The 16907-nt window shown below is 32.4% G+C and overlaps 1 protein-coding gene across 44 annotated transcripts in view; it reads right to left on the bottom strand.

Moving 5' to 3' along the window:
• Positions 1-16907, bottom strand: part of CSNK1G3 (casein kinase 1 gamma 3) — a 103596-nt gene that overhangs the window by 15681 nt on the left and 71008 nt on the right. For 14 of the 44 annotated variants that reach the window (XM_078003903.1, XM_078003911.1, XM_078003904.1 and 11 more), the window contains 4 exon segments: positions 12652-12737; positions 12303-12387; positions 9903-10048; positions 9051-9146 (listed from right to left, as the gene is read on the bottom strand). In XM_078003903.1, coding sequence (XP_077860029.1) covers positions 9051-9146; positions 9903-10048; positions 12303-12387; positions 12652-12737 — 413 coding nt within the window. 44 annotated transcript variants of the gene reach the window in all.

Below are 16907 nucleotides of genomic sequence, written 5' to 3'. Positions count from 1 at the left end.
GGATTACAGGTGTGCACCACCATGCCCGGCTAATTTTTGTATTTTTAGTAGAAATGGGGTTTCATCATGTTGGCCAGGCTGATCTTGAACTCCTGACCTCAAGTGATCACCTGCCTCAGCCTCCCAAAGTGCTGGGATTACAGGCATAAGCCACCACGCCCCGCCTGTCTTCCTATTTGATATCCTGTAAGCAAGATTACCAAGTAGAGCCTTGATACAATGTATGAATTTACCAAATATATTAATTAGCCAAATTCTCATCTATCCAATCATCTATTAGAAATTCTAAAACATATTTATGTATTCAGCTTTTTTAAAAGGCATCTATAAGAAAGCACACTAATGAGATATATTAATAGTTAAAAGAGTGACTTCAAATAATTTCCTGAACCTGTGTTACAGTATACATATACTATATGAAACCAACTTCTTTACATATCCTAAAGACTAAAGGCATAATTGGTATTCTTGGTATTGCAAAAGATGACCCTAAAGCACAGTGACATGCTCACAAACTTTCAACAAAGATAAGCCAAAATGGATTTTCAGTTAACTCCCACTCAGGATAATTATTTTCCTTGATCATCCCAGTCTTCAGAGATGTTACTGTAAATGTTAATGCAAAAAAAAAAAAAAAATCATAATACTGATTTACCCCAATGACAATAGATAAGGAATTTCCTAAACTAGATCAAAGGAGATGAACTACAATTTATGTAATAAAGGCATATAACTATACTCCTTCCACAACCTCTTTTGCAGATTTCAGTACCCCAGAAAACTACGAATAGAAAGATGTGATTGTAATAGTCACTAGATTTTGTTCCTTGTTAATAACTGCATTTTCAAATATTTTATAGACTAAAACTAGTATTAGAAATGTTTTATAAAGGTCAGTATTCACAATTAATGTAATTGAGATAATGGTATCTACTATTCCTCTTGACTTTTAATCACGTATGTTTTATTATCATCTCAAGATACATTTGCCTAATCCTTTTCCGTTATCACCAGCTGTATTTTTATTTGTTCTGATGCTTTATCGGCTGAAAGATCAGACTGCTTATTACAACAATGAATGTTATTCTTTCGTTTTCCTCAACAATGCCTGGTTGCACAACATATATGCACCATTTGTAATTCTGCCCCTTTTTCTCCCAAGGGCTCAGAGTCACACTATTCGTTAGATTCAAACCAAAGACTGTACAACTATAAGAGATTTCCAAACAATCAGGAGGTATTCATAGTACATGTACATAGTACAAGCATGTAAACAATTTTTCAGCAGTGTCCTTAATATTTGTCTTTTTACCTTTGCTTACAGTTGCCTCTATACAGGATCAGATTTTCAGTTGGCACTGAGCTCAATGGATTTGTGCTACAGTGAAAAGCACAGCTAAAATGGAATTAGAGATTACTACTATCTGTTGTCAGTGGTATATTTTAAAACCTAATTTTGGGGATCTTGATTTGCCATGTAGAAACACATCAAAAAGGGGTAACAACGGAACTTTTCCTCAGGCCCATACCCAACTAAACTCAACCTTCTAATTCTTTTCAAAGTCTTTCATTTCTTGTTATCCCCACTACTCAATATTTTTCCTCAACTACAGACTTTTGACAGCTGTATCCCTTATTTAGACTTGTCTCCTTTCAATCTAGTCTCCAGCAAAAGCAATCTTTAGAAAACACTAATCAAACTTGGTCTCCCAATCCCCTTATGGCTACCCATTATCCTCAGAATAAAGCCAAATTTAGTAACAAGACCCGGTAGATGCTTTGTGATTTACCTCCAGCATACCTTCTCAGTCTCATTTCTCAACACACACCAGCTTAACTAAATCAGCTTCTCAATATGTCTCTCTCGCCACAACCTTATTCATACTGTCTTCACTGCCTGGTATACTCCTCTCTTGACCCCTTCTATCTTCTTCAGTTGATTAACTCCCACTGATTCTTTATGTCTCAGTTTAGATGTCACTTTCCCCAGAAAGTCTTGACTCATCCAGGTTAGGTGCTTTTCCTATCAATTCTCCTAGTACCCTGTGCTATCTCCACGTATCACCCTGCGTGTTCATCAGCCTTCTCCACTGACTTCTTTATGGACACAGGCACCATGTCTTTATACACTTCTTTTCATTCAAAAAAACCTAGAAGAGCCTAGCATATAACGAACACTTAGCTATTTGCTGAGTAATGAATGGCCAAGACACTGAATGTGGTTAAGTCTGAGTTTCTCAGCCATATTTATTATTACCAATGATTCTAAGAGAGAACCAAGAGGGGCACACTTGATTCCCCTAGGGGTTTTCCAGAACACAGGCTGATACAAAATAAAGTTTTTAGATATTTGAATATTATTCTTATTCTCGTGAATGGAAAAAGTTTATCGAATGTACAGCTGTATCTTTTTAGCTACTGACTTAATATGATTGAACTAAAGAGATAAAATTAGAAAAATCCCATTCATCAATGCTTTCTTTTGACTATACCTCTAATACTTCACTTCCCAGAGATCAATAAAATAAAACTACTACTCAAGTTTCTTAATTTGCAAAAACAACAGATTCTACTTATCTAACATTTCCTAAGCCTCAAGCTCTATGCTAATTACTCTTTAAAATTTTCACAACAAAACCATAAGGTAGAGGAATTGTTAAAATCCTCATTTACTAATAAATAAACTTGGCACAGAATTTGAACTCAAATCTGACTGCAGAGCTTGGGATCTTAACTGCAACATCATCAACTTGGTAACTCTATGTCTGGTCTGCTATACAGTAATTCTGGAAAGGTGGGGAGTTCAAATGTAGACTCTGCTGGTAATTTCCACTAAAAGTACATGTGAAATAAATATCTGAGGATCTTTCCATAGGTCAAAAATGGCAAGAGATTTCATCTTATATGTCAACTCTAAACAGCTTGGAATGATTTTCAGTGCTGCACTGACAGCAAAGATCAGTTCCAAGGAAAAGACTGCACTGATGAGGAGTGAAAGCCATAGTTTTACCAAGTCATTTTAAGTAACTGTTGATTCTGTTTCTGGATATCTTAAATCTGTATCACATTTCAACACCAGACAGCTACCTATAATGATGGAAATGTCTTTCCTAAAATATCTATCTGATGATATACTCTTAGTATGTTTGTTATGAATAATTGCCATATAAAGTCTTTGCCTCTCCTACAAAGCCAATGCTTGAAAGTTTGTTCAACAGGTGATTTAATGATCATTGCACAAAGAAGCCCAAGGCAAATTCTTCTCATACTTTTGTATTACTAAAAAGTTTTTTTCTCTATTTCTCCTCCATCAGACAACGAGAGGAATATTAATAGAACATATTGTTTCCCTTTCTGCCTTCATTTAGAATCAAACATAGTATTCAATTATAATAATATTAGTTCAAATTTCAGGTACTTTTCTTTGGTCTTATTATGTTTTAATTTATAATTTCATTAGTCCAATTACACAAGGGTCATACCATAAATTTTCAAATAATTTTGAAGTGTACAGGACATAAATTATAAATGAATTCAGTCTTTATTTTGGAGTGGGAAGGATTCAGGCATGATCCTACTTAGGCTGTCATATTAGTCCATCATATCATGTGTCAGTTAATATTATAAAATACATGAAGTCAATGAAAATACTATTCTTTGTTTTACCTATGTATTTATGTATTACTAGAAATCTATTAAGTTGATCACTTATTGAATATTAGGATGAAGTCCAATGTAGTCTCAGTAGGCTGAAAACTCTTAGAAATAATGAGAAATGAGCAATGTTCAAACACCTCTGTGAAAACATGTGAAACAATAAACATGAAGTAGTGAAATAATGAGTGAATAATGAAATTCATTGACCCTTTGAGCCACCTCAGGGAATCACATACGAGTAAGAAGAGGCTAAGAAAATAAATCTGGTAATGGTACAGAAATGGTAGGACAATTTTCTAATAGTGCCTTAATTGTTGCACTGAGCAAAACACTTGCACACATACACACAAACTTAAAAACATATGAACATATATAGATATGTACAAAATATAGTTTGTGTTATGCAAATAGAACATAATTTGCTTGGTTAGCTTTTCTAACTATATGAATTGAGGTCATAAAAATTTTTACAATTTAGATACCCTTACCTCTAAGTCTTTCACCCTAGACTTTTATAGATCTACTCAAATAAGTCTACCACACATTACTGAAAATTCCATAAACTACAAAAGTCTACAAAAGTACTTGATTATATAATTTAAATTACCTCTAAAATTTAATGGTGAGAAAGACTTGAGAGCTCATAAGATTTAATTTTTAGAATTCAAATCAAGAAAGAATAGAATCCAGAGTACAGAATCAGTTGATTAAATATATACATTAAGAAAAATGCAAATTTGATAAAATTGCAAATTATTCAGGTGAAAATATGTAAAGAAAAAATAAAAATATAAAAAAAATTCTAAATAGAAATGTACTGAGATAACATTTGTTATCTCACTTACTTTAAGCTTTTAGATTACCTAAAACTAACATTTTAAAAGACAATACGAGACGCAGCAATCTTTCCCTATTTCTACAATATACATAAATGATTAAAATTTACGGGGCAATGGAGGGCTGAGTACATATAAGTAGCTGTCTCTAAGTGTATAAAAAAGTTGAAAAGAAATCATAAATAAGGGAGTGCTTTAAATTTATCTAAAAAGGCACACAATTTATTGACGGGAGTATTAAACATTTGTCATCAAAATTTCCATCTCATATTTTTTATAAGTACAAACAAAACATGCTATTATAAAAATTAGGGTCATGTTTATTTGAACAATTAATCAGAAAGTATATTCTGAGTACTAAGGATGAAAAAAGATATTTAACTGATTAAGTTTAAAGGAGGCAAAGTCAATGAATGGGAAAAAATACAAAAATGTTCCATTAATTAAAGCATTAAAAAGACTGATCTTATTATTGGAAAGTCAAGTTTAATACCTATTTCAAGCATAATACTGTTTGTTTTTCTAATCTCCTGTATGACTTAAATACTGTTGCATATAGTTGCAAAAATGAATAAAGGAAAAATCTTGGTATTCCTGATGGTCTTTCTAGACCACGTTAATTTTGGCTTTTCTGGTTAAATAACAAAGGAATAGAATTATGGCTAGAGAAGTTCAGCAACAAATTTTCCATTAAGATATGAAATCATGCCATGAGTTCCAAAAAAAAGGGTTAGTTGTATAAATCTGGGTAATAATCACTCATGCAAAAATCAGAAAATACCTGTACCGAGCCACCATGTCTGTCTGCTGCAAGGTGAGCTCTCAAATGGTGGGGATTTGCCTGCTGGGAGTCCCAAGCTGCCCTGTGGTCTGCCGACTGCCATTTATTAAATGCATATGGCATGCATGGAAGAAGAAAAACCCAATATGTTAAACATCTTATCCTCATAATATATAAAACAAATGTATAAAAGGAAATTTAAAATACCCTTACTATTCTGAATCACGGTGCAGTTATCTTTGTATACAGAATGTGGAGTGATTTTAGCTAAGTTGTCAAATTGTGTAATGATCAACAATAAAAATAAAATAGAACCATAAAATTTTAGAAGTAAAAATACCTTAGAAATCACAGACTCTACCCTCTGGCTTTATAAATGAACTAACAAAGAACCAAAAAGGTAAAAATGCCATGACCAAGACAGAACTCCAAATAAATCATGGGCACGCTAGAAGCCCACCCACTATATTTTTACACAGTAGAGGTCATCACTGGTTTTCTGATGAGGAGCTATTTCTAGCAAGGTACAAATGATAGCCCTTAAATAACTGTACCTGAGATTCTAAAAATATTTTCTCTCTTGCTTAGTCCCCCATTTCTGATTGTGAGAATAATATGAGAAAACAGAAAAGTTCTTTGAAAAGGGAGAAGCACTATACAGAATACTATCAGAATATGACAAAACAAACATTTTTTTTTCTAAGTGATAATCCTATACATATGAATCTCTTTGCTTCCTTGATCTCCTTTTATCTGGTTCAAATTAAGGAATCCATATCTATGAAATAATCTGAAAACTCTTGATGTTTTTAGATCCCTTGGCAAATCTGCATGGCAATAACAAACCAGTAAAATTCATAATCTACCAGTAAAATTAAGACTAGTTTCTTAATAGGGGTCAACTTCTGTTTCAGGAAAATGTGGACAACACTAATAAAAAGTAGGGAGAAGAATATACTACTTAAGCTTTATTACATGTGTGGTTCTGAATTAGCTGCTTTATATTTTATCGTATTTTGAGGTAAATATTATCATCCCCTTCTACTGATGAAGACAGTGAGACATTAAGCACTTCCCTACAGTCACAGACCTAGCAAGGAGTACAAGAGGAATTCCAACTCAGAGCCTAATGCTCTTCCAGTAATACTACCCAGCTCCTTACCAAAATTAAATACATTCTAAAGCCTTCAGTACTCTTTTCTTTCTTTCTTTTTCAAACAAAGTCATGAAAATCTTGCCACAAAGTGCCAAGCATATTGGAGTATAGGGACCCTCCAGCATATTGTTGGCCAGAGCAACCTTAAGGGGAGAGATGTAAAATTCAAGTAGACACATGAATAAATGTTCTGGCACTAAGCTTCCTAAATTGTACACTGCAAAATTACATACTCTGTGGCATAAAGTATGTCATTAAAACAATGATAGTTCTATAATGTCTTTTCATTAAACCCTCCAAATTCATAACCAGAATTAAGCAGATTTGTAGCTTAAGTTAAAATCAATCAGATGAAGTCAAGTCTAGAAAAGATTAAAGAATAAAAATGATGCTAAAATTGAGACAAATATCTAGGGCAATCAGCAATATTTTGGGGTCGTGGAACTCTCTAAGAATATAGTAAGAGCTACACATTCTCTCCTGAAAATAATTACAGGTACCCCACAATTTCAGGATCCCCTCAACTTAAATTTATCATTTGTCTAGGGGAATTACGAGGTTTAAGTCATTTGAAATAATCTTTCTTCCTCTGGGATTGTGAACTGTGGGTTTCTCGTAGAACTTAAGCTGCTTAGTGGTCTAGAGATATTTAAGAAGAGTTATTTTTAGATATACAACTTTTCTATCATGATGAAAATCTGTATATTCACATCCCAAATTCAATATATAAGGCTATCCTAAAGAATTGCCTACAAATTATATATACACATATATATACATATATACATACATATACATATATACACATACATATACATATATACACACACACACACATATATACACCCTACATTTAGTGCAACAAAAACTGGACAAATGAAACATGGTTCCCACTCTCAGTGAGCTTACAATCTAGTTAGCAAGACATGTCTGAAACATGTAGAAAACTAAAAGTCTAAAATATTAGATTTGTAATTTAATTCAACAATAGAGGAATTTCACTTATTATAATACCTAACAGCTCAAGTAGAGAATTTCTAGGAATACCATATTAATCTTCTTCCAAGTACATTCAAGGAATTAACTCTGGTTTATAAAACACATACTAAGTCTCAACTTCTGAGCCATTTCTTTCTTTATACAGAATCTTTTCACAGCACTCCAGCTGTCAACTAATTTTAATTTATATATGAAGTAATTTATGTATGAGATGCTTTATAGTACCAATTTTTCTAAGTCAAAAATGTAATATTAATCTTTTAAAATTGGCCATGATTTACAGCATAATATTGTTAAACACTCCCTAAAATGTAGCATTTTATTTTGCTATGATTTTTAACAAGTGGTGTTCTTTCTTTTGATTTTCATCCTGTTTTTATCTTTAATCTTCAATTAAACTTTGATGGGATAAACAATATAAAAGTAAAAAAGGATGGCACGCTATCCTTCTCCAGAAAGGATTGTAACAGAAAATTTCTAGCCACTCCTTAACTCAGCGTGATAGCAAAATTTTTAAGTCAAAGATGTCTTCAATAAAACTTTCTTACCAAAAAAAAAGAGAGAGAGAGAGAGAGAGAGAGAGAGAAATTAAAACACTGCCCAAAATTTCAACAGCTTTCCATTCCTTTACCTGGCCAGGAAACATGAACTCTCTACTTGATCAACTTCTATGCCTTATCTCAGACTGACTCTCTACTCCCTCTCTAATCCATCTCTACCTACTCTCTGCTCCAAACAAATTGAACCGCTTGCTATTCCTCAAATTCTCTATTTTTAAACTTCTGCTTCATATTTTATATTATTCACTCTCCCCAAAATGCCCTTATTTCTTCATTTCCCTTTAAAAATTCCATTCATTCTCTGGGTTTGTGTCAAAAGTTACCTTTTCCATAAAATCTTCATAGAGCCCCACATATGATCTCCTCCATGGCACTTTATTAGTGCTTTGTATAATATAACTTATTCTCTTTTTAAATATAGTTATTTCTGTATTTATTATAATAATAACAGTAACAGCAGACACAGAGTTTTGATTGAATGAAAGCTTACTGTATGCTATAAATTAACACGTATTATTTCCATTTTATAGATGAGGAAACTGAGGCTTTGAGAGATTAACTTATTTGCCCAGGGTCAAACCATATCCATGTATGCCTGATTCTAGAGAACTCAGTGAGCTCGTAGCTACAATACTGCTTTTAGTCACTGGTGACAAAATCATTCTTAAAGGTTATACATTCTTCTTTACTTCTGAATTTCTATAATGTGTAGAATAGTAGCTTTACAATAGCAGAAATTCAATAAATAATTTACTGAACTAAACTACAGTTAGAAAGATCAAGTGCTATTACAATTCATTCCAATAGGGTATCCAAATACTCCCATTCTAACAGAATATCAAATGTTGCTCAGTTTACACTAATTTGTACCATTAATTAGGGATTTATGATTAAACATTTTAATGCTATTATTAAACTAATAAACAGTGAAAATTAAGAGAAAATAGTTTATCTATTAAAAATATGTATTTTCAATCCTTCAGTATGTTTTATCTATTGAAGAAAAAAGTGTATGTTTCAATCATGAAAGGAAGATATTTCATATCTAAAGGGCAGCAAACCTGGTTTTTGGATTGTTGCATCTTATCTCTGTGTTGATGTGCTTCTCTGTTTGATGACAGAGCAGGATCTTGCTGAACTGCACCCACTGGAGTAGGCTACAATACAATAACAATTGGTATCAATACATTCTATTTCAGAAATCTTATTTAAAATCATTTATTTATCTGCTTAAAAGAATTAAGGAAAAAACAAAAGACTGTTAAATAAACTAAGGCTTTAAGTAAAGGCATCATTCTCAAAATAGGTTGTTAAAGCTAAGAAGATAAAGCAAAGAGAATATACCTAGTTTTTAAAGTGTTTTTAAAATATTTAAATTCTTTATAAAGTACTTATTTTTACATCTACAAAAGATCTTCTAATGCTGCCATCACTTTTAGGTTACATTTTCATATCAAAATGATAAAAATGTGTATGTTTATGCCTCTCATTTCCAAAGCAAATGTATAAATAGAATAAATTTTCAAGAAAATTTGAAGAATTTTTAAAAACTATTAAAATTGCTTATTTCCAATATTTTGACTTGAAGAGACTTATACAAATTTTAATTTTCATCAAGGTATTAAAGTATTAAATTAATCATGAGAATATTACACAAAAAGTTATTAAGAACTAAATCAGGACGGAAGTTAAAAATAACTCTTCATGCTAAAATGCAAAGAATCCAGATGTAGGGCTTTTGAGAAACTCAAAGAATGCTAGTACAGCGCTACCTGCAGAAACGTTCTTTAAAAAACAATAAAATGAATCCTTTAAAACAACTATTTGTTCTCCACTCTTTTCAACTGAAGATACTGTACTATTAAAAAGACAACAGATACTATAAATAATATTTTATTACGTAGAATACTCACCAACTGTTTACCAATCCAGTCATATTCATAATCAAACATATATCCTTTTCGATCAAACAAGTCAGTAAAAAGCTTTCTTAAGTAGTCATAGTCTGGTTTTTCAAAAAAATCTAGCCTTCTTACATAACGAAGATATGTTGCCATTTCTTCTAGAAATAATATAAAAATTATTTGGACTATTCTTTTCTTTAATACTCAATAATAAAATTAAGTATCTAAAAGCACATTGTATTATATAAAAACACTTGAAAAGTAACAAAATTATATTTCAATTTAAATTTTTCTAAGTTAAATTACAACAAAATAAAAAAAGAGGAAAAGAAAGAAGGGTATATAGACACAAGAAAAATGAGAGGTTTAGTTTAACAACCACTATTTTTGCTTCATTTCATTAGGAAAAGCTAAAATTTTTATTTTTATAAGATTATTTTTAATATTTGGCAGTATGAGAAGTTGAATAAGCAGTTTAATAATGCATGATTAATCACAAAGCATCATATTCAGTTTACAAATTTAAAATTTTTTTTAAAATACTGGTGAGAACTGATTTATATGAAAGCGTCTGTATTGGCCTGCTGGATTTCCTTTAAAATCAGTGACATATACCAACTAACTAACAGAGAATTCAAATTCCTAACCTTGGTTTTGAGCAGTATTCTAACCAATCAAGCTAACAAAGGAAAGCTAAAACAAATCTCAAAAACATAACACAAGAGCACAGTGTAAGTCTTCTCTTAATTTCCAGTCAGATATTTAACAATTATTTGGCAATATACAAATCTCTGCATGCTATTGTAATTCCCAAATGTATTAGATATAAGTATTTTTAAGGGTAATACTTTTCAGAAGGAAAAGAAAAACAAAACAAAACAAAAATATATATATATATATATAAAATAGGCAAAATGGTGAGCAATTAGTAAAGCAGGGCATTTCACCATCACGACAGGGCACAGAAAATCACTACAGTAAGAGATGGTAAGTTACACCTAGCATTCACAGGCAGCCCCAGACAGTAGGAAAAAGATCACACCCAGCACAATGAGGCAATAAAAGTGGTATGCAGTGGCCTTCTTTATGTAGTGACTCTCCCACTATTCCACTTTCTAGCTAAATACCTGGCCAATTTAATTTGGCAACCCCATTTTCCCACTTTTATATAGGCTTCCTTAATGACAACTATCCTATCTGCCTACACCTAAACTGCTAGTACTATTAACCGATATTTTAAAAAATCTACTTCTAGATATTACAGCAAGAAAGGAAAATATATAAAGTTTGCTGTCAATGAATAATATAAACAAGCTTGAGAAAGAGCTACTTTCGTTATGTTGATGATAATATCATTATTACATTAATAATGCCAGCATTATACAGGAGAACCAGGGAATACTAAAGTGAGATAGGAATTCAGTATTTTATCTTCAAATTTAGTTCTCTTTTCACTTAATGTGGCTGCACAAATAAATCACAGTCATTATTTTAATATACTAACAAGTTATTCTTATTCCTTAATTGATTTAGAAACCTTAAGTAAATTTTTGTTGGCTTAATTTGAGTTGCCATAAATCTACTTGAAAGCAAAATTATTTTCATAAATGCATACAGCTCCCCAATAAAAAATTAGCACAAGGCCGGGTGCGGTGGCTCAAGCCTGTAATCCCAGCACTTTGGGAGGCCGAGACGGGCGGATCACGAGGTCAGGAGATCGAGACCATCCTGGCTAACACGGTGAAACCCCGTCTTTACTAAAAAATACAAAAAAAAAAAAAAAAAAACACCCAGCCGGGCGAGGTGGCGGGCGCCTGTAGTCCCAGCTACTCGGGTGGCTGAGACAGGAGAATGGCGTAAACCTGGGAGGTGGAGCTTGCAGTGAGGTGAGATCCGGCCACTGCACTCCAGTCTGGGCGATAGAGCGAGACTCCGTCTCAAAAAAAAAAAAAAAAAATTAGCACAAAACTAGTGAGGTCAGTAAGGTTTTACTGGCCTTACTTAATTTAAGTAAGTTTAATTTGAAAACTAAACCAAATCATACTTCATATACCTCCTTTGAGCTTGACATTGAGACCCAAATGACTAACACTGTATACCAAAACTTTGTAACTGGCATTTCTTAGCAAAAATTTTAACTTATTAAAAGTATATCACTAAAGAAAATATTACTTCAGCTGGTACTGATCAACACTATTAACAGATAGGATTTTCTTCTATTAATACCATTTGCAAAGCAAAGGTACAAAGTGTTCCTGTGGGTTCGGCATCAAATGCTGACATCCTTTAAATCATATTTTTAGCTCTTTTTTTTTTAAGGCATAGAAAAAAAATTTATAAACTTAAGCAATAAAAATTAGCATTTCTTGTTTTCTGTATATAATGCATCAACCTCACATTATTCATTACCTGGAAAATTTTCACATAATACTTCTATTGGTGTAGCCCGTTTTGTATCTCCAATTTTCTGATACCTCTCTTTTAATGTGTCAGCCTAAAACAGAAAAAAAAAAATCTTGAGACTGTGGTAATTTAAAAATTATTTAGCTGGGGTAGCCTGTAATCCCAGAGCTTTGGAAGGCCAAGGCAGAAGGAATGATTGAGCCCAGGAGTTTGAGACCAGCCTGGGCAACACAGTGAGCCCTGATGCCTACTTACAAAATAAAATGTTAAAATATGAAAACTGTTTACTTGGAAGAGAGGACCTTAATATCTTCATATTTCGTGAAATTCAATAAAGAAACACAAAAACAATTACCTTTAAGCCTTGCCAAGGAAGACTGCCTCTCAGAAAGTACATGAACATATGACCTAAAGCTTCTAAATCATCTCTTCTACTTTGTTCTGAAATACAAAAGAAATATAAATTTCACTTTTCTCTAACAGTTAAGGATGGAAGAATGGAGAGTTTGTTCTTTCATTATGTATAAATTAATTTTCAAAAGTTCAACATATAAATACAAAATACAGATATAGTACCTATAAGTGATAAATTATATCTATATAATGTTTTTACATTAAGATTATTGTGCATCTTTAAAATATTCCTTTATAATTTTTAGATGCTGTTAGAGATTTATTTTTCTGCTTAGATATCTATTCATGGAAGTACAGGTCAAGGGGAAAAGAGTTCCATGGTTAATCAGAGTCACTATATACTATAGCTCTGTCTTAAAGATTCAGAAGGTAACATATTAAAACTTCTGAGAAGTCTAGAGTTTAAAATGTTTAACTTTTTCAACCCTGCATTTCCTAAAGTTATATGAGCACAAAACTTCCATGATAAATATTCTCCATTAAATTAAACATGATTATGGGGTATTGTGTTTAATATATTTTAAGAAAAACTTGTGTTTGACACATACCAACCTTAATAACCCCTTCACTATCACCAAAAATACTGCTTGACCAACTGTCATTTTCAAGTTGTTGTAACAAAATGTCATTTAGCATATACGTGAATAAAGATCACAGACAAAGGCTCAGGGAGATGCTTATAAATATTTGTTGACTGAATGATATTTCAATTTTTCTGTCACTGACGTTAAATACTTAAGATTTCTCAATATTTTAAAATAATACCAAAATGCTAACTATCAATGAGAAAATACTTTAATAAGAGGATGTTTGTTTATGTGCAAGATGTTGTATCCACATCAACAACCATACTATTTAGGCAGTACTCAATGCTTTCAGAAAAGCAAACTTTTGAAAGTATGGATCTGAACTAGGATGAAGGGTCAGAAAAGGTTCTGATTTTTACTGTGTAAACATTCTATACTTGTTGATATGGTTTGGCTGTGTTTACACCCAAATCTCATCTTGAATTCCCATGTGTTGTGAGAGGGACGCAGTGGGAGGTAACTGAATCATGGGGCCAGGTTTTTCCCATGCTGTTCTCATGACAGTGAATAAGTCTTATGAGACCTGATGGTTTTATAAGGAGTTTTCCTGCACAAGCTCTCTCTTTGTCTGCTGCCAGCCACATGAGATGTGACTTGCTCCTCCTTGCCTTCTGCCATGACTGTGAGGCCTCCCCAGCCATGTGGAACTGTAAGTCCATTAAACCTCTTTCTTTTGTAAATTGCCCAGTCTCAGCTATATCTTTATCAGCAGCAGCAGCAGCATGAAAACAGATGAATACACTTGTTTTTAATAACACTTGTTATGATTTAAAGATACTATGTTTGCTTTTATTTAATCCATATATATACTTCCACCAGACTGCAAGTTGAAGAAGTATACATCAAAATTGGTAGTCATTAAGGCTACGAGACTGGAAGACTAAAGAAAAGATTTCAACTTGCCATTTCACAAGCTAAAAATGTAATATAATGGAGAGTTTTTTTTTTTTTATTTCTTGCACTTTTTGTTATAAAATATAAGTATATGTTATTAAAAATAGCAAATTTTCCAAAATAAGTAGTGGCCTTCAAGTCCCTACATCCACTAATGAAAGTGGGGATGAGAATATGAAAAAAAATGTTACAACTTTTATAACAAAAACTTTACTTCATTAGATTCTGGTAGTCTTAAGGGTATAGTTTGATAAGTTTTAACAACACACACACCTGCATAACTACCACCACAATCAAGAGGCATTTCTAATGCTCCAAAAGGTTTCCTAAAGTCTCTTGCCTATTACTCTCCTCCAACTCCCACAATACCATCAGCCTCAGGCAACCACTTATCTGCCTTCATCACTACAGATTAGACAGGTGCACATGAATGGAATCATACAGTATAGATTTGTGTCCAAATTCTTTCACCTACTAAGTTTTCAGGATTTATCCATGTTGTTATGTACAATTATACCTCATTACTTTTTAATGCTGAGTAGTACATTAAAATGTGTTTATTCATCTGTTGACGGACATTTGAGTAGGTTCCAGTTCGGGGCTATTGTGAATAAAGCTGTTATGAACATTCTTCTTGTACTAGTCTATGTTGACATAGGTTTTCATTTATGTTGGGTTAATATCTAGAAAGCGGATTGCAACATGATGTTGTAAGTATAGGTTTAACTTTATAAAAACCTTCTATACCGTTTTCCAAAGGGATTGTGTCATTTCACATTTCTACCAGCAATGTATGAGAGTTTCAGTTGTTTCATAACCTGTCCAACCTTTAGTATGGTCTTCTAAATTTTAGCCATGCTAGTGGCTATGAAGTATAAGCAGTAATAAATCCTTTCAGAAAAGCAAACTTCAAAGTATGGATTAACTGACTGAACTTGCATTTCACTGGTGACTAAAGTTGAACTTTATTTCATGCGTTTGCCCATTTAATAAATTGGGTTGTCTTATTAAACAGTTGTAATAGCTCCTTGTATATTCTGGATACAAGTTATTTTCAGATATGTTTTGCCAATGCCTTTTCCCTTCAAGAAAACAGTTTGCTATTTTTTTGTTTCCTTAAAAGTAGGTTTAAAAGAAATTTTACATTTTGATGAAGTCCAATTTATCAGGGTTTTTTTCCTCTTATTTTTTATACTTTTTGATGTCCAATCTAGGAAATCTCTACTCACAGGACCACAAAGATCTTCTCCTGTTTTTTCTTCTAGAAATTTTATAGTTATGGTTCCTACATTTTAACCTATTATTCATTTTGAAGTAATTTTTTTTTTTGCTTTTCGTGTGGAGTAAGGATTTAGATTTATTTTTTTCAAATTGATATCTAGCTACTCTCGTATAGTTTCTCGGCAAAACTATCCTTTCCCCTCAAGTTGCTTTTGCACCATTCTCAAAATTCAATCAACCATCTATGTATAAGTCTATTTCAGACTCTGTATTCTGACCAACTTATCTTTATCTGCCTTCATATCAGTACCACCCCAAATAAACAGAAAGACAAAATAATGACAAATGAGGAAATCAATGACCAGACAATGACCAATGGACAATCAGTAATGAAAACCGATGAAAACAAAAGCTCAATAAAATCATTAATCTTCTTAGCAGGCTAAAAGAAAGAAACACAAATTTCCAATAACAGAAGAAACAGAGGAGGCATCAGAACAGATCCCACAGATATTAAAAGAATGATAAAAGGGTACTACGAAACAATACAATAAATTAAACAACTTATATGAAATGGACAAATATCTTGAAAGCTACTAATAACTAAAACTGCCTCAAGAAGAAAATGTAAATAGCTCTGCATCAATTAAAGAAATTAAATTTATTATTTAAAAACTTCCCAAAATACAATCCAGATAGCATCGCTACTGAATCCTATTAAACAGTTAAAGAATAATACCAATTCTACACAAACTCGGGATTAGAAGAGTTCCCAACTCACTGCATTACCCTGTTACCAACAACAGATAAAGACATTACAATTAAAGGAAACTACAAGAAATATTCCTCATAAACACAGACACAAAATCCTTAAAAAGATAATACCTCATGACTAAGTAAGGCTCATCCTAGGAATGTAGGTTTGGTTTAACTTTTAAAAATCAATCAATATAATTCACCAAATTAATAGAATAAAATATAAATCATGTCATCATCTCAGATACAGAAAAAGCACTTGACAAAATTCAACATGTATTAATGATTTTTAAAAACTCTCAGCAAACTAGGAACTACAGGGCAACTTCATCCTGACAACAACTATGAAAAATGTCAACTAACATAATTCTTAAATGATAAAAGTCACTCCTAAGATCGGGAACGAACAAAGATATCCACTCTTACCCTTTCTATTCAGTATTGTACTGGAAGTTCTTGCCAGTACAAAGAAGCAAAGAAAACAAAATTAACAGATATTCAGATTGGAAATGAAGAAATAAAACTATTGCTCTCTGCAGACAACAGGATTGTATATGTAGAAAAATCTAAATAATCTACAAAAGGTCTATTACAACTAGTAGGTGAGTTTTAGCAAGGTTACAGGATATAAGGTTAATATATAAAAATCAACTGGGGCCAGGCTCGGTGGCTCACACCTGTAATTTCAGCACTTTGGGGAGGTCGAGGCAGGAGGATAGCCTGAGACCAGGAGTTCAAC

Source organism: Macaca mulatta, chromosome 6 (genome assembly GCF_049350105.2).
Source record: "Macaca mulatta isolate MMU2019108-1 chromosome 6, T2T-MMU8v2.0, whole genome shotgun sequence".
Taxonomy (NCBI): domain Eukaryota; kingdom Metazoa; phylum Chordata; class Mammalia; order Primates; family Cercopithecidae; genus Macaca; species Macaca mulatta.
The sequence above is the reverse complement of the archived record's forward strand: the minus strand, read 5'-3'. Positions and strand labels throughout refer to the sequence as shown.